Here is an 18,610-nt window from a genome sequence, read left to right on the forward strand (position 1 = left end):
TTATAGCATTGTGAGTCAAATTTCCTTGTGTAACAGTTTAGAAATCGTGTGATCATGTGAGAAAGATTAGGAACTTTTGTTAGATCTAAATTTTTCTTTTATATGGAGAATAAATAGAAAGCAGTTACTAAACGTTATTGTGTTTTTATTTTGCATTTTTTATTTACATTTTTTATTGTTTATGCTATGTGTCAAAAATTTGTTGGTCATGTGACTTGTATTTTAGTATATAAAAGATTAGAATTTGTAATTTGGGTATCTGTAAATTTAATGAGCTTAGACTTTCTAATTAATGGAGTTTAGAGATAGCATGTTTAGTTAAAGATTTATCGCATCATTAGTGGTACTAGAGGCATAGCCTCCACGCAAGCGCGGGGCCGTGTACATTGATGCGTTTTGTAATTTTGTATAAAGAATTTTGTCGTTCGTTTTTTTTTTTTGAACTTTTGTTTTTTTATCTATAATAGTGATGAATGTAATAGTGGAAGGCACACAACTTGATTAGGTTGATATTAGAATAACCGGTGTTTCTTATGTGTTGATATTTTCATATCTTATCTTGGTAATGATTTGATCAACCATCAGTATTTTTATCACTTCCATATTCAAATGCCAAAGTTCCTTGGATTGATAATGTGTACTTAGAAAGTGGCTAGTATATCATTGAAAATAGTGTAAGGTAAAAGATATAAAATTTGGTTTAAAAAAATTAGCAAATTATACGAACATAGATTAATTTATTATTTTACCCCGAATTAATTTTAAAATATAGAATTCTAATAAAATTATTTTAAAAAATTTAAGAACTCTAGAGATTTATAAAATTAAATAGTTACAAAATTAAAAAATTAGTGGTTTTTGCTGGACTTTGTTAAAAATGTGGTGGAAAAAAAATCTGGAATATATTGAACAAAAAATAGAATTTGATATAGTTTATGACCTAATATAGTGATCAAATAAAATCTGAGTTTTAATGGTATAGTTGTGGGTTTTCATATTTGTCTTTTCATTGTCTGGTGTTGAAAGTAATTAAACACTGAAATATATATCAAATACAAATAAAGTAGTAACATGTTGCTTTGTAACATATTTCCTATCAGTGCTAACACAAATGCAAATAACATGTTTTTTTATCTTTTGGCTAATTAAAACTCTTAAACTCCATAGAGCAAAAAAACATTGTCTTGTTGTCGTCAGTAGGATAGCTTCTGTTAAACTATTCAGATTTGTCTCTTTCTTCTTATTCGTATACTCTGTTTTCAGTTTTCTCTTGTGCAAGAACATGTTCTTCTCAACCTGAGACAACTTGAATGGACTTAATGACATCACCAACTTTAACAGCCATAAAATCTTCATTTTGAGTAACGTAACCGAAGATAGCGTAACGACCGTCCAAGATGTTGGAATTGCTTGGCGTCAGCTCACTCACTTTCAGCACCAAAAACACTTGGCTCGATCCTGGTCATTCTCAAACTCCTGTTTTGCATTACATATAATTAAAATATATATTGTGGGGAAAGTTTGATGTCTTACATCTCTGGATCTCCATGCCATCGTAGAAATGGCGCTCCACCAAGTCCACAAAGTTCCTGGCGGTAACAGGGGCGTTATAGCCATCGAGGACACTGCAGAAAACACAATCCTCAAGGTTGGGGGTTGTCCTTGATCTTGACATTCATGTACACAGTGGCTCTTCCCTTGATAAGATGCATGTTTATACACTCTGCAGGGACTTCATAAGGGAAGCCATCGACCATGTCCTCTTCTATTCTGCAGAGCGCCACAGGACAGGAAGATCTCAGCTGCAGTCATCAAGAAGGGACTAAATGAGCAAATATATCAGCTTCCTTACTAATCCAAAACCATATTGGTTTTTTTTATCTCTCATGCATTACACCTTTGAGTAAACTCATTCACCAACATACTGGAGAATCTCTTTATCTTTAGGAGCAACCACATCTCTCTTCCAATCTTCGACAATCTGTCGCATATCTTGCACACCAGCTTCCAACTTTTGAATCAGTTCGTAACCATGATCCTTCTTCGCCTCAGAAAAACCCGCCACAATCATGCTTTTCCCTTGCTGCAATGATCCACTTGCTTGTCTCACATTCTACAACAACAACAACAATGGAAAAAAATACAGACTTGCATACATTCTTATAATAGATCATACTTGCTCTTCATAGCAGATTAACTAACTGACTTTAATCATGCTTACTTACACCTAATCCATACTTCTAGCCTTTAGACAAATCTTGCAAGCAATTAAAACACTGTTCTAACAACTTTTCTCAGACCACTCTCTGATCATCTCCTAGTTTGACTTACTCAGTTTAATTATTAACTAACCTCTTAAGATGACTAACGACTCTTTAGAGATGTAATGCAAGGTTGCCTCCTTCTTTGACTCTAATTTAACTTTTTCTTTTTCTTTCTCTTTCACTTAAGACTTTGATTCTCTTCTTCTCTGCCCATTGTCTTCACTCTTTCTTGTTTGCAGGGTTTATATCTCGTAATCAATTCTAAACAGCTTTTCTTAGGATATCCAACCAAGTTTAGAAACGCCAAAACTGAAATCTCACGGCACAACTGAAATCAAAAAGTCATCCAACTTTTTTGGAAGGGAAAGTGGTCAAACATATTTTCCTTAAGTAAGAAATACCAAAAACATGAGAAGATGTTTAAATTAGGGACTGACCTGTCTTGATTGAACACTTTAGTTTGTGACAAAGCTGTAGAGAAGACCAGACTATAAGACAAAAACAAAACCGAATGGAAAACAATTATCTCTCTTTCACTCTGACTCTCTTCCACATATTACTCCTCTTATGCAAAACTCCCAGTGAGGAAATAGACCACAAGTCTAGTCATTGCTTCACCGTTCTTAAGGTCAGAACCTTGCACATGACGAATTTGGCCAAGATTTGCCATTTGATAAAGAGCTTCACAATTAATAACGAAATCATATATAAATTTCTAAAATATAAATTAGCAAACGTAAATGAAAAAACAGGCAGTTTTGAGTTCGTGTTTGTAAGAGATTGAAGATGTCAAACTTCCTAATCATTGTTCAAAATTTCATCAATAGCAGGAATGGATCTGTGGATCACTAAATTCTGTTGGAAGAGTAAAATCATGTCTTTCAAAAAAAAAAACAGTGATCGAAAAATATGATGGTCGATAGTATAAGACGACAATACCTTTTCTGCAAGGATAAAGAGAGTGATTCCATAAGTTCTCATTTTGCTTGATGTTTCGCGAGTCCAAGAAAAGGAAGAGGAGGCGACCAACGACAGCATCAGACGGAAGTATTTCGAAAGAGGATTTTAGATTTTTGAGAGAAAATAAATTGAGATAGCGTGTTGGTGATGCTTGATTCCATTCTCAACCCTTTCCGATTTATAGTATCTGAGGTTTCGCGAGTAGATACGTACAAAGCTAATGCTTTGATTGTAAAATAGAAGGTAAGGAAGCGACAGAGATGAAGACATAGGGGAAGTTGAAAGGAAGGAGACGGCAAAAAGATATTAGACTCAAGCCCATCTGACGTGTCAAAATAAAATGTTGTAATTGGAAGAATATTTTTAGTGACGTGGACAACCTAAAATTTCAGAATATCTTACTTTTAGTATTGTGAAGTCTCTCCATTCCATGGAATACCTAGTGAATTTAATAATTATATTGTTTTGCTATATAATTAAAACTAAATGAAAAGAAAAGACAACCAATCATTTATTGACACATACATTTAATCTCTTATAGTTTGTGCTGAGTCTTTAAAAATCAACTTTCTCTTGCTTTCATTAATTTTTTTCTACTTTTTGTTTTTTTAAACAATTTAATTTCTGAGAGCTTTTGGGAGAAACCTACCGCTGTTCAGATTCTTAACTAAATATTGTATTAACAAACTACTATATAATACAAAACAAAATTGTGGATTCAAAGTATTCAAAAGAAATTTTGGAATGGAATAACATACAGAACAGCCAAAAGTTGAGAATCCAACAATTTAATGAAAATAACGTAACTTGTAATATAAAATTTAAAATATATGAGACGAAAGAACAATCCATTAAAATCATTATAGACTTATAGTGCATACTTCGATATTGCAGTTTGTTTTTGGTAAAATGTTAAATTCGATATTGCAAAAAAAAATTTGGTTTTATATTTTGACGAAGTCAGTGCGTGTACTAATTCAGCTGGGCATTGATGAAGTTCCAATCTTATGAGTTTGTAAACTTTTTCAATACAATTTTTTAATTATATGACGTAGTCGTTTTTGTGTTCAAAAAAAAAAAAGACGTAGTCGTTTAGCTATATCAACCGTCAAGGAAATAATATATTGCATGAAAACGCAAGGTAATGGACACGAACTCACAACTATGAATCAAAGTTATTTTAAATTCCCTAAATCATCCAATGTACCCATCATACACATTTTTTAACGTTCGAATGTGATAGCAAATCATAAGATAATAACAGAAGGCAGAAAACACTAAAATAAATAAATTTGGTTAAATCTCTCTGCCAACGAGAAGACGTATATATAAAAGCTTTTTGTATTTCAAAAAATGAATGAAGCAGAAAATTACGAAGGAAAATACCAAAACTAAGAGCATGGACTTTCCCTTTCGAGCTTACAACAAAGAGACGTATACGTAGTTTCTTATAAATTTAAAACCATTAAGACGTAAGTCCAATAAATAATTTAGGACGAGAAAAAACTAGAATAAATTCGTATTCGAACTTCAAGTTCAACGCGGTCTCTCCTTAATAATTTATATATCTAGTTATATAAACATACACATATATATATAGATGCGCATTTACATGTATAAAAATATCCCAACCTTTTGGACTTGATTACTTAGCTAATAAACAATCTCAAAGAATACTTGCATGAAACGCATCAGGAAAGGAATAACACTAACTTTCCCAAACTCCAAAACAAGCTCCTTAATTATTTGACGCACAGGGTAACTTGTTTTGCGGTTTTACAGTACTTGAAAACGATTAGTATAAGGGTTTTTTGCAGAATTGACCTACAACTTAAAGTCAAACACCAAACTAACCTCTTTTTTTTTTGAAAATTGGTTTTGCCCTATTCACCCCATAAGTTCATATAATTTACGAAAATGCCATCAATTTTTTTTTCTTTTCGAAAATGACATTTTTACTCTCTCACCCTCATCATCTTCAAGTAATTACAAGATTGTCATTGTCATCAATACCACAACCACCATGAACAACCAATTTGAAGCTTTTAATGCTCCCAAAATCGATTTACCCTTCTTCTTTTTCCATTCTTGTGAATTAAACACAACATATCTCCCACTTTCTCTCCACAATGAGCTAAAAAAATCCAAGATTTTGATTCTAAATTTTTTATGCTTCATAGAGTCATAGAAGCTAACGATTCTGGGTGGGTTACTTTTGTTTGTGATTTTGTGTGCTTGGAGAAGCCTTATGTATGCTAAGGAACTTATCTCACCAATTTAAGGTATGACATCGAATTTTTTTCCAGATCTGTTCGTCAGACGACTTACTTGGGAAGTCGTCTGGCTGTAGACGACTTACCTGGAAGTCGTCTGGTCAACGCAGAGGTTATTTTTGCAATTGACTTTGAAATCTGTAACCTGAGACGACTGAAAGTTAAGTCGTCTGTTTTTGTTAGGTTTCAAAAAAAATTCCAAAGAACCTAGACGACTTACATTTCAGTCGTCATAGGTTAGTTTTGCATTTGACTGGATAATTTCAGAAGTTTGACTTCCCCAGACGACTTACATTTCAGTCGTCTGGCGAAAATTAAAATAATAATATTTTTTTAAAAGTAAACGACTTACAATTAAGTAGTCATAGGTTAGTTTTGTAATTGAAAAAAAAACTTCAAGATTTAATTATACACAGACGACTTATAATTCAGTCGTCCACGAGACGACTTACTTGTAAGTCGTCCAGGATTTTTTTCCGAGATTATGGTCAAACCTCGTAAATCCTGGACGACTTACATTTCAGTCGTCTCGTGGACGACTGAATTATAAGTCGTCTGTATATAATTAAATCTAGAAGTTTTTTTTTCAATTGCAAAACTAACCTATGACGACTTAACTGTAAGTCGTCTACTTTTAAAAAAATATTATTATTTTAATTTTTACTAGACGACTGAAATGTAAGTCGTCCAGAAAAATCAAACTTCTGAAATAATCCAGTCAAATGCAAAACTAACCTATGACGACTGAAATGTAAGTCGTCTAGCTTTTTTAGAGTTTTTTTTTAACCAAACAATAGTACACGACTTATTTTTCAGTCGTCCGAAATAACAGATTTCAAAGTCAATTGCAAAAATAACCTCTACGTTGACCAGACGACGTATAGTTTAGTCGTCTGGACAATTTAGATTGAAGTCGTCCGCGTTTTCTCCGCTAGTTTTTAAGTCTTCTACGTTAGTTTTTGAATAACTTGTATTTTTAAGAGTGATAAGTAACTTCAAGATATGTAAAACTCATATTTACAAAATATGTTCTCTCCTTTAGTTTTACTAAATTTGACTAAGTTTTTCTACGCAAACTTATAAAAAATATGATATGCTTTGACTAGTTACTATTGTTTGTTTCCATCTCTTAAGTATTATTGTTATAGACAATAATGATGACTATTGTTATGAGTTGGAAGAAGGGTTAAAATGCTTCTTAAAATGTTGTATCAATATGAAGCTACCAATATTCTTGTTTATTAAGATGAGAAAAAGGCCATTGGAGTTTATTATTGCATATGAGAGATCCAAAGATAAGAAAAAGGCTACTGAAGTCTATTATTTCATTGATTTGTAAATGTGTAAACACATTGTTAGCACATTTAATACATCTTGGAAAATATTATTACTGATTTTACAAAAAATTCACAACTAAAAGAGTAGACATGCAATTCACAAAACAGACCACAAACAAAACTATTATAGATCATTCCTCTACAAAGACAAGCTTGGACTCCACTTGATATGGAAGAAAACTTTGTCAGAAGACTTCCAGAAAGTCCAGACGACTTTTAAGAAGTCCAGACGACTTCCAGGAAGTTCAGACGACTTTGTCAGAAGACTTTTAGGAAGTTTAGACGACTTTACAGGAAGTCCAGACGACTTTTAGGAAGTCCAGACGACTTCCAGGAAGTCCAGACGACTTTGTCATAAGACTTCCAAGAAGTCCAGACGACTTCCAGACGACTTCCAGACGACTAACAGGTAAGTCGTCCCAGAAGTCTTCCAGATCTGAAAAACCTGCATATTAAATCCAGATCTGAAAAATCTGCATATCCAAAAACGTTCAAATGGCTTAAAAACAGAAAAAAATGAGTGGAAGATTAGATAAATCTACCTTTACAGAACACACAAAAATACATATCTAAAAATAATAGACCTACCTTTAAATTAGTGGAAGATGAGTACCATCTAATTAAAAACCTGCAAAAAAGATAGATTAGTAAGAAAGACATGAGACAAAACTGAAAAATTCATATAAAGTTTGGTGTTTTCAAGTCAAAGAGATTAGAGTGGGTTTGGAGAGTTTTAGTTTGGGAAAAAAGTAAGAACTTTATACAACAAGAAGTTACCAAATGAAGAAAAATCAGACATAAGAACTTACCAAAACGCTCAGATCTATTATGAAAGGGAGACTTCGTCAGAAGACTTCCATGAAGTCCAGATGACTTCCAGGAAGTCCAGACGACTTCCTGGAAGTCCAGACGACTTCCTGGAAGTCCAGACGACTTCCTGGAAGTCCAGACGACTTCCTGGAAGTCCAGACGACTTTGTCAGAAGACTTCCAAGAAGTCCAGACGACTTCCAGACGACTAACAGGTAAGTCGTCCCAGAAGTCTTCCAGATCTGAAAAACCTGCATATCAAATCCAGATCTGAAAAACCTGCATATCCAAAAACGTTCAAATGACTTAAAAATAGAGAAAATGAGTGAAAGATTAGATAAATCTACATTTATAGAACACACAAAAATACATATCTAAAATTAATAGATCTACCTTTAAATTAGTGGAAGATAAGTACCATTTGATTAAAAACCTGCAAAAGAGATAGATTATTAAGAAATACATGAGACAAAACTGAAAAATTCATATAAAGTTAGGTGTAGTCAAAGAGATTAGAGAGAGGTTGGAGAGTTTTAGAATGATGAACATTACATTTTTGTTGCAGCCATTTGAGAGGAGGAGAGAGAACATGTAATTTTTTCTTTATATAGGGAGACAAAAAAATCTAATTAGGTTAAATATTTTTGAGTCAGACGACTTCCTGGACGACTTACATTTCAGTCGTCTCGTGAAGAAATTAAAATAGACGACTTACATGTAAGTCGTCCAGAAGAGTTTAATATTTTTAGCGGGAAATTAAATATTTTTAGCGGAAAACTAAAATAGAAGACTTTCCAGACGACTTACAAATAAGTCGTCTGGTTTAAATTATTTAAGCGGAAAAAAAAAATTTTAAAAATTTTAGGCGGGAATATTTGGACGACTTACATGTAAGTCGTCTATTTTAATTTCTTTACCAGACGACTGAAATGTAAGTCGTCTAGACCCTAAACATAACCCCTAAACTAGCTTTTATATGTCCGGTAAATGATCCGGTTAGGTTAAAACGTACATTGGTAAAGTTAAAGGTTCGGTACGATGTGGACGACTGAAATATACGTCGTCCGAGTAAATTATTCAACAGACGACTGAAATATAAGTCGTCCACACCCTAAACATAACCCCTAAACTTAATTATCTAATTAAACACTTCATAAAATCAAATCAAACTTGAAAAGTGTTTACTATACACAGAAATAAACACATATAGGTGAAAACTAATTTTTGAAAAAAAAACATTTTAGTTTTCCAAAATCTAACCCTAACAATACATACAATACTACAACATATGTTTGCCAAACTCCTAAACCAAAGTATTTCATGATTTACTACTTCCACTCATCTATCTTCAAAACAAATCAATTTTATCATATCTTAATTTATATCACTTAAAACTGTTTATAATTACTTGATTTTTATTTTTCACGCATCAAAATATTTTTTACAAGATTTATAAATTATTTTTAAAATAAACTGGTACCACACGACTTACATTTCAGTCGTCCAGACGACTTCCAACATCTCAGACGACTCAGACAATTTACTGGGGCTATATTCGTAAAAATGGCTTCTGTTTTTTTGTTTGGTCACAAGGGACTGAGCTGTAATTTCACTAGGTTTTTAGGTTAGTTTTGCATTTGATTCAAGTTTGGGTATATGTTTGGGGTTAAAATCAAGTTGTGGGTTAGTTTTGGCAAAAACCCCTTAGTATAATCTGAGATATAGACTGTCCATGCATGCAAGTTATTCTCTATACCTCTCTTAAAAAGGCAATCTCATCTCAGTAATTCTCCGTAATCCAACCACACCCGGACCAACGAATAAGGATATTTTGATCGTTAAAGCTTTTCCAGTATTATGCATCTTCGTTTCAACTTGTCACCGAGGATCTTGTTACTATTTCTAACACTTTTATCAGGTAATTATCCAATATCCAAAATAGTTTTAATGGTAGATGTATCTCTCCACGTATCTGTATACACATGCATTCATCATGTATATATATTATTTTTCAGGTAATATTTTTATTTTATAAAAAATCACAAATATAACTTAAATTAGTTAAAATTGTTACATGAGAAATCCCATTCTCTATGATTTTTTCTGCCAATGAATTTTATCAATTTTGATTTTTATTTGGCACATTCAATAATGGATTCATATCCGTTAATGATTAGAACTCTAGTCTCTAGTGATTATTTAAACTACAGGGACAAAATGGTCGGAGTCAGCTCGAGTGTTCACAATCGTAAACTCATGTGACCAAACAATCTGGCCAGCGATAACACCCGGAGAAAACTTCAACGGCGGAGGATTCGAGCTCAAACCGGGCCAATCCATAGTCTTCAACGCGCCAGTAGGCTGGTCAGGTCGAATATGGGGACGAACCGGCTGCAATTTCGACAAAACCGGAACCGGAACATGCGAAACCGGTTCATGCGGCTCGACCCTAAAATGCTCAGCCTCCGGAAAACCACCAGCTTCACTCGCCGAGTTCACGTTAGCCGCATTGGATTTCTACGACGTGAGTCTCGTCGACGGGTTTAATCTTCCGATGTCCGTGACTCCGATGAACGGAAAGGGAAACTGTAGTGTCGCCGGCTGTGTGGCTGACCTGAGATCAAAGTGTCCGCCGGAGCTTGCCGTGAAATCTAAGGGGAAAGTGGTTTCGTGTAGGAGTGCTTGTGATGTGTTCGATAGAGATGAGTATTGTTGTAGAGGAGTTTATGGGAATCCTGTTACGTGTCGACCAACAAATTACTCGAAAATGTTCAAGGAAGCTTGTCCTACTGCTTATAGCTATGCTTATGATGATCCGACCAGTATCTTCACTTGTTCCGGCACTGATTACGTCATCTCTTTCTGTTCCTCCAAGTTTGTGTCTTAAACTTTTTTCTTTTGGTGTTTATATTTGTTTTTGACATATATTTATACATATTTTAAAACTCAAACACATTAATTTCTATAACATTTTAACATTTAAAAGAAAACCAATAATTTTAAGTCTGACCCCAAAACATTACTTGTGTGCTTCATATATGTTAAACCAAAAAAACATTATTAATATTTGTGTTTACATTTATAGCTATAATACATTTTAGGCTAAAGTAAATGTTATAATCCTTTGCTAATTTCAAATGCAGAGGTAACCAAAACCAAGCAATCTTTTGCACCCAAAAACTAGCAATCTTGGCCACCTAATCTTTGTGTTTGATTCTGTATTTCTCTTTTGATTTTGTATGTTTAATTTGATTGTTATTGTGTATGTGTACAGGAAGAAGCCGGTGTGTACGTACCATGATAACAAGTTGGCATGCAGCGATGGTTCTGGTTCAGGTGGATTCAGGACGATGACTGGGAGATTGTGGCTTATATTGATGTTGTCTCTTTTTGCTTTTATCTACTCTTAGTTCTTTTTTTTCGAGGAAAAATCCTCAGGTCACGAAGCCACGTTAAATTCAAAGATAAAATGTCCCTCTCGAAAATCATCTTTCAGTATTATGAGTCATATTGTATGATCCAATAAAGATAAAAAAATCAATTTTTGATAAAAGAACAGAACCAAAAGGAAAACTGTCTTTATTTTTCCAACAAATCAGGAAAATTATCGTAATATTTCAAAAGATAATGTTTCAACCTAATCTCATAGCTCTCAAGACTGCTGCTATGTACATGATCCGTTTCAGTTCCAATCAAAACCATCATTAGAGAGCTTATTATATCTTTATTCTCTTCTTATTCCCCATTTTGCTTTGGCCTCATGGATCATCATCATCATCTACTCTTCTCTTCTGTACTGACTATGACGCACTTTTCTGTGACCATCTCTGATGCTTCTGGGAATCCCTTGCCACGTCAGCTTACAGCTGTGAGCTCCAACTTCCAAGCTGTAACTAAACTTCTTAGCCTCGTTCACCTCGCCATGCTGGTCTTGGCTATGTGCATATTCAGATTTTCCATCTGGCTCATTTGTTACCGTTGTTTCAGAAGGCTCCCCAACTTTATGCTTTTCTCTGAAAATGACACGAGCAACATCAGTAGTTTGTTTCCTTCCAGAACCACCAATACCTAATGTTTCATTTCTTTTTTCCTGGCAGACGACTGTACAACTGACGGGTTGATCTTGGACAACAACATCTCATTTTATTTCCAAACCGATGTAATTTTGGATCCTGACGATTCACCAACCTTAACCTCAATTGGAACAGATATATATATATATATATATATATATGCACAGGTAATATATTCTACAAGCAATGATTATCCTTGGGGATATAATATCATTTAAGGCAACACTGGCGCAGCATAATGCTCAGGAAGATAATGGGTAAGAGCGGGTCCAACATCTCAAGCTTCCCACACAAGTCTTATTACCGGAGGCAGATAATGCTCAGCTATTGACCAGAGAGAGAGAGAGTGATTTACGCAGACCCTTCATCAAAACTTTCCTTAGTTCCCTAACCAGAAGTTGTTTGCATTTATGTAAATTTCTATTACCTCGTCTGTATGAAGTTGGCTGAGATATGGATGATTGTGATATATATTCCGAAGCTCCATCACTGAGTTGTGCACTGCACGCGACTGTAAAAAGAAAACTAACTAAGAAACAACTGAATACACAATACGCAGAGCACAAAACAGCACCTTCATGTTTCCAAGCGAATCCTCAACCCTCTTCATTAAAAGTTTCTTCTGATATGCAGAAGCCTCGCACTCTATCTTTTCATTGTCAACCTACCAAAATAAATTTAGATGATAAGAGTTAAATTAAAAGATCCTACCCGATCACTAAAATAATGATGAGACTGGAAGTGAGAGAACAAATCTCTTAAGTATCAAAACATAGTAAATTCGTAACTTGTAAAATAAAAGATAAAAAGCTCTCTATTCAACATATACTTTTACAAAACTAGTTTGAGGACATTTTTCTAGTCAATACAGTGGCTGGAGAAGGAACCTCTGGTAGTTGAGTTTTCAACGAATACGAGCGACATGAGAAAACGGCTCATGAGCTGCTTTTGGAACAGTTTTTTTGGCGGTGGTGTGAGGTAGTCCAAAAACATTCCAAAAGCACAGATTCTCGTCTCCTGCAGCTGAAACTACAGTACAACCATCTGGACTCTGGGTCATAGATAGAACTCTTGACGTATGACCAGAGAGCTCAGCCATTTTCACCATCGACGGGTACTTCCACAGTGTGAGCTGAGACCCATGTGAGCAAAGCAGCTCTCTTTGATTGTTGCTCCACAAGAGAGAAGAGACTTGGGAAGCAGTGTCAAGCGAATTCAAGCAAGCCCCTGTGCGAGTGTTCCAGAACTTGATCTTCCTATCTTCTGCACCACCGCCAGATGCAAGCAAATCGCTTTGGAAAGGACACCAAGCGAGAGCCTTAACTGCAGATGTATGCCCCCTGAGCCTGTGCAGCCACTGCGTACTAGTAGAACGATCCCATATATGTACTAGACGGTCGTTTCCGCCGCTAGCTAGTTGCTGACCAGATGCTGACCACTTGAGCCCACAGACCTCTTGAGTGTGACCCTTGTAAGTAGACACAGGGTATGACATGAACCGCACATCGTTGTTGAAGATACGTCCGTCCATTCCTCCGGTTGTCAATATATGAGTGTTCCAGGCCAAGGACCCAACTCGTGTGTGGTGGAAGCCTTGCAATGTTCTCAGTAGAGTCTTGGTTACACAGTCCCAAATGTGAACTTGACCATTGTTGAGCCCAACTCCAAGGTTGATACCATCATGCGCCCAGTTTAGACTTGTGACAGGTCCTTGGTCTTCACCATACGTGACAAGCGTAGTCACGGAGCCAGTGGAAGCATCCCAGAGACAAACAGAGTTGGCCAAGGCAACGGCTAGGACATTAGCACTGCTCCAGTCGAGAACGTTGAGATAGAAGTCATCCACAAGGCCAGGAGCATCCAAAGTTCTCTCGGGACGCTGAGGAATGCGTCGAGGAGGCTCATGCTGATGCTGATGCTGATGGTGAAGAGAAGTAGAAGAAGGTGGTTTGTTGGTGAATGCGAGGATTCGAGTTCGGTTAAGACCCATAGTCTCAGCCAATTGCTTTCTATAAGCTTTTCTGGATGAACTGACCTCTTCTTCTTCTTCTCTTTCTTCCATAAGAGCCAAGTGAGCATAGTCGAAATCCATGGCTGCTCTGTTCGGTATGAATCTGTCAAACTGTAAGAACAAAACAAACAAACAAGTCAGTACAACAAACTCGATTCAGAAAAAGAAGGATCAAAACCCTAATTTGAAGAAACTTACTTTTTCCTTCTTGGAGTTGCTCACGGGAAGGAACCTGCGTTGGAGAACTATTCGACAAGTGTTCATTGCTCTCTCTCTCTCTCTCTCTCTCTCTCACGTTTTGTTCGTTGCTTTTTCGGGAAGAAAAAAAGAAAGAAACAAGTAATAGCTTTAATCACCTCGTTGCACCACCTCTATTTATAACCCGCCTCATTAACCGACACTCAACAAATATAAGGAAATAACTCAATTTTACTATTTTGTTGATAAAAAAAAAAGGAAATAACTAAACGTTTGTTCTTTGCGCAGGATTTCGGGAGAATAATCTATTTTGCCCCAATCAAAACAAATTATTCTCAGTTTCCCTCTTTTAAATTTTCTTCCACAATTTACCATTTTCTTTTTCTATTTTTTTTTTCTCTTTCGGTAGGTGAGTCCCAAACGTTTTTTTTATACTTATTAATCTTCGAATTTTTCTTGGGTTTATCTTTAGGATGAATATGTTGGTTCACAAACCATTAATAAGTTGTCAATTCGTATCTAGTTTTTAATTAAAAAAAAAAGAAAACCATGTAGCATTCTCAACTTCTTGAGGATTAGACTTGACATTAACGGTGGTTGAAAGTGCAACCACTATGCATATCGACTTTATGATCGTCTTTGAGATGCTCAACAAGGGGTTGGAAAATGTCGCGACACCCTAAGCTTTGGTACCGGCATGAAACCTCCAACGATTCCGCAACCTTCTCGAGAGCCAAGCATCTTATGTTGCCGAGCTCGTAACAGCATGTAGGGCACGTGTTCTGCACTTGTTGTTTGCAGCTGGAACATAACGTGTGGCCATTGGGACACTATGGGAAAATTAACAAACCTAGATGTCAACGTTAACTACACAAAAGAGTAGAACAGTCGCACACACACCTGATTAATTGGAGGATACATGAGATTTGTGCAAACCGGACATTCGAGAAGCTCATGAACACCATTGCCCTTTTCGAGTTTTGTCTGTTTCATGTTCATATGTTTTGTGTAATCAGGAGAATTCTCTTAGATATGGGATCATATATATATATCATTGCATGTAACTCTACTTCTCTGTCTATAAAGTTTAAAAACTGAAGCTTTCTATTGCCTAAAGATCTAACAGTGATTTATTCTTGTCAAAAATACTCAAGATTGCTGATGTATCTGTATTCATGTCTGCAGATGGGATCGGGATCAATCCCCAACAGGCGCAGGTGACATTTTTGAGTTCTTGAATTGGCTTTTACTCGTGCTCTTTCTTTTTTACTTTTATTTGTTTGTGTAGCTCATTCTAAGCTCACTTATTGTCAATCTCTTAAGTGGAAAGCTAATGTGTGTTTGTTTGTTTGATGTCAGGAAACGTGTTCCTGAAGCATGGATCTGAACTAAGACTCATCCACCGTGATAGAGTTGGAGCTGCGTTTTGTTATTGATCCAATGAATCTTGTAAACCGAATGAGAGAAACAGTACCAGAAACATATTAAAAACTTTTGACATATTGAAATGGTTATTGTACAACTTCCTTTTTTAGACAAGCAAGGGAACTGGATCTGGTTTAAAGTTATATCTTTGGGTCTAATTCATGGTTATGTCTTACATTTATATCGTCCATGTTGTGCACTACACAAAGCTCGCGCATCTCTTTGAATGTTTACTTACTCATTTGGCTAGCGATTTATTTTTGTCTAGTCCGTGCGGTGCGTTTACGCTGTTATATCCGGTAGTACACTCTAGCCAACATTATTGGATCCTTGTCGGGCTGATTAATTATAGTCGATAATGCTAAAGGCTCAAGGTAGGCTCCAACAAAGCCACGTCGATTCTTTCCTTTCTAGGGAATAAGAAGCTCAATATTTTCGTTTATCAGTGTAGGCCCCAACGGGCCTAAACTATAATCAACTGACCGGCGATAAGAATTCGAGTAGAAATCACTTTGTATCTAGTCTGAAGAGAAATTCATCTTTGTTACTATAAATAGAAACGTCACACTTTGACCTAAATGCAAATTATCTTCCATTTTTAAAAACGTTTCGTGCGTCCCACGTAAACCTCGCATTTTTAAAAAATGTCCCCTATCGAAAATCATCTTTCAGTATTATGAGTTATATTGTATGATGATCCAATAAAGATAAAAACCAATTTTTGATATAAGAACAGAACCAAAAGGAAAACTATCTTTATTTTTCCAACAAATCAGGAAAATTACAAGACTGAAGGAGTTTGTAATATTTCAAAACATAATGTTTTCAACCTGATCACGGGGAGATTTTGATCTCATAGCTCTCAAGACTTTGCTATGTACATCATCCGTTTCAGTTCCAATTAAAACCATCATTAGAGAGCCTATACGAAACATCATTTGGAATCATCTACTCTTCTCTCCAAATCCGTCCGGTGACTCTTAACTTGAGCTCGTCTTTGTCACTGCCTGAAAAGAACAAAGCCATGTTTCTAGGGATGATGAGACCGTTCTGACTATCACGGACCTTCCTGTGACCGTCTCTGATGCTTCTGGGAATCCCTTGCCACGTCAGCTTACGGCTGTGAGCTCCAACTTCCAAGCCGTAACTAAACTTCTTAGCCTCGTTCTCGTCTCCCATGAACCGCAGAAACGCCATGTACACCGGCGCTGTCCCCAGCTGAAACGCCTCAAAGTGTAAACAGAACTGTCTTCCAAAACAGTTGAACACCTAAACCAAAAGCATCAGACAAGAGATAAAGATTCTTTCTCTCATGTCTAGAATAATCATATATGTAGATACAACGGTATATGATTACTTTATTCATAGTAAAGTGAGAGCAACAACTGCGCTCAATTGCCTCAGGAGTCTCATCCTCTCCATAGTCTTCTTATTGTTTACAACAGTGCTCCACCTGCACTGTCTTTTACTCAGTTTGTCTGCAATATCTGTAATGTGGGTATGGATGGTAGGTTTTGGTCTTATAACTGTTATGCTTGTAACTATCATGTTCATGCTTCATGTGCTGTGAATAAGCCCAAACCAGTGGCTGCTTCTTCTGGTGTTGAGAAGTGTGGGACAACAAGTGATGAAGGAAGGGCAGTGAGCGCTGAATCTGTTCCTGGTCAGGGTTTGGAGACAGAGCAGACGCAGCAACCTGCTGCAACAACAGAGCAAGTGCTTTGAGGCAACAGCTTAAACTTCAAAGGTTTCAGCTTGAGCTGGATATGAGTTCTGCTCTCGCCTCTCGCAAACATGATTGGCTCCTTCAATCTCAGTTCTTTCGTTTGAAGTATCTTTGCGGTACTCTGCTATGTTGTACTTTTCAGTTTGTTTGATGTGATGCATTTACAATTTGCACACAAAAGCTTGAAAATGGTCTTTGTTCTTGTATTCTGAATATGCAGTAGTATATCTTGTTGGTTTGAATAGTTTCAGGTGAATTGGAACCAAAGACGTTAGAAAAGTAGCAAAGACACTTCCCTTTTCCTCACGTATGGCACTGTTGGATAATTAGTGTTGTTTTTTTTGTAGGCTTTACTTGATCACGGTCTGTGAAACAATTCCAATCACGTTGAGAAAATCTTGGAAGCTAAAAACAAGCATGGTGGAACAGGATGAGTAGGCTAAGAGCAAAATGTTGCTGGGAAACAACAACAATTAAAACTAATTTGGTCAAATTCGGTTTTGGAATGTGAATTAGGAAGCGATTCAAAGCAGAAGAGATTAGAGGAAGTGAAACTGATGGGTTGTCAAATAATTTTCTAATCAATAGCGCTACTACACAGGCCATGCCAAAGGTACAAAAGAAAACAACTAGTATCAAAAAAATCTTCCAATTTCACAAATAGTGAAAAAAGAAAGTAAGCAAATGTAATATTAACTCTCAAGCCTAAAACACAAACAATGAATCATTTCAGAGTTTACAGTAGTAAGCTCACTTAGTCACCACATTGGTAATAACGTGGAGTATGTACTCTGTTACGACTAGGGGATCAAGCAAACGATTGTAAAGAAACGAAGTTGTATTTATTTATAGAACAAGCAAATACAACGATAGAGTTTTTCACAGGAGTTCTCTCTCTCCTATAACAATGATCGATCCTCTCTCTCGATAACAAACTCTCTTATTCTCTACTACTTTTATAATAAGCAAAAGCAATTAAACACGTCACCAACATCCCATGTGCGTAGCCCCAAACCCGTTAGTGATGATTCCTCCTTATCCTCTTTATTCCTCAGTCCTTCTAGAAGCTTCTTCCTCCTTAAGCCGTCTTCTGTTTTGGACCTCTCCTCTGATACTGGTACAGAATCGGTGGCCTTATAGACTCGTACGTAACATTGCCGCCCCCATTGAAACCGACCTTGTCCTCAAGGTCGAGCGTAGGAAACTGCTTAGCCATAACACTCTTCCATTCCCAAGTACAGTCTGCCTCTGGCAACCCTGCCCACTTAATCAATACCTCTTCATGCCCAGTGCTGTTATTGGTCCGATGAGCCAACACTGCTTCTGCCTTAACTTCCAACACCCCTTCAGCTGTTAATTGTGGTGGAATGGTAACTGGCGCAAGAGACTCCCCCACGGCCTTCTTCAACTGTGAGACATGAAACGTGGGGTGAATGAGAGCTTCCGGCGGTAAGTGAAGACGATAAGCAACCTGCCTCACTCGTGTGCAACTTCATAAGGACCGTAGAACCGAGCTGACAGTTTTTCGTTAGCT

The 18,610-nt window shown here is 36.3% G+C and overlaps 2 protein-coding genes and 2 pseudogenes across 7 annotated transcripts; 2 read left to right on the forward strand and 2 right to left on the reverse strand.

Moving 5' to 3' along the window:
• The first annotated feature begins 9,274 nt into the window (after positions 1-9,274).
• On the forward strand, positions 9,275-11,549 carry LOC125588523 (pathogenesis-related thaumatin-like protein 3.5). Its single transcript, XM_048759913.1, has 3 exons — positions 9,275-9,561; positions 9,854-10,517; positions 10,918-11,549. Exons 1-3 carry the CDS (start codon positions 9,501-9,503, stop codon positions 11,051-11,053), a joined length of 861 nt encoding a protein of 286 aa, XP_048615870.1. The 5' UTR covers positions 9,275-9,500; the 3' UTR covers positions 11,054-11,549.
• LOC106397741 (cell division cycle 20.2, cofactor of APC complex-like) lies at positions 11,540-14,074 on the reverse strand. 6 transcript variants are annotated; one of them, XR_007324674.1, is made up of 5 exons: positions 13,926-14,074; positions 12,604-13,838; positions 12,291-12,380; positions 12,144-12,227; positions 11,540-11,656 (listed from the first exon to the last, which is right to left on the reverse strand). XR_007324674.1 is itself a non-coding variant. In XM_022704978.2 (3 exons), exons 1-2 carry the CDS (start codon positions 13,989-13,991, stop codon positions 12,621-12,623), a joined length of 1,284 nt encoding a protein of 427 aa, XP_022560699.1. In that variant the 5' UTR covers positions 13,992-14,074; the 3' UTR covers positions 11,566-12,380; positions 12,604-12,620. The 6 variants fall into 6 exon arrangements, 2 of the variants coding, with proteins under 2 accessions (XP_022560699.1, XP_048615861.1); XR_001279807.3 differs by having other exon boundaries at positions 11,566-12,078; XR_007324673.1 differs by having other exon boundaries at positions 12,144-12,380.
• Positions 14,075-14,451: 377 nt separating this feature from the next.
• On the reverse strand, positions 14,452-14,969 carry LOC125584263 (annotated as a pseudogene).
• A 1,558-nt stretch (positions 14,970-16,527) lies between these two features.
• LOC106412406 lies at positions 16,528-17,361 on the forward strand (annotated as a pseudogene).
• Positions 17,362-18,610: the final 1,249 nt, after the last annotated feature.

Source organism: Brassica napus, chromosome A2 (assembly GCF_020379485.1).
Source record: "Brassica napus cultivar Da-Ae chromosome A2, Da-Ae, whole genome shotgun sequence".
In the NCBI taxonomy this organism is placed as follows: Eukaryota; Viridiplantae; Streptophyta; class Magnoliopsida; order Brassicales; family Brassicaceae; genus Brassica; species Brassica napus.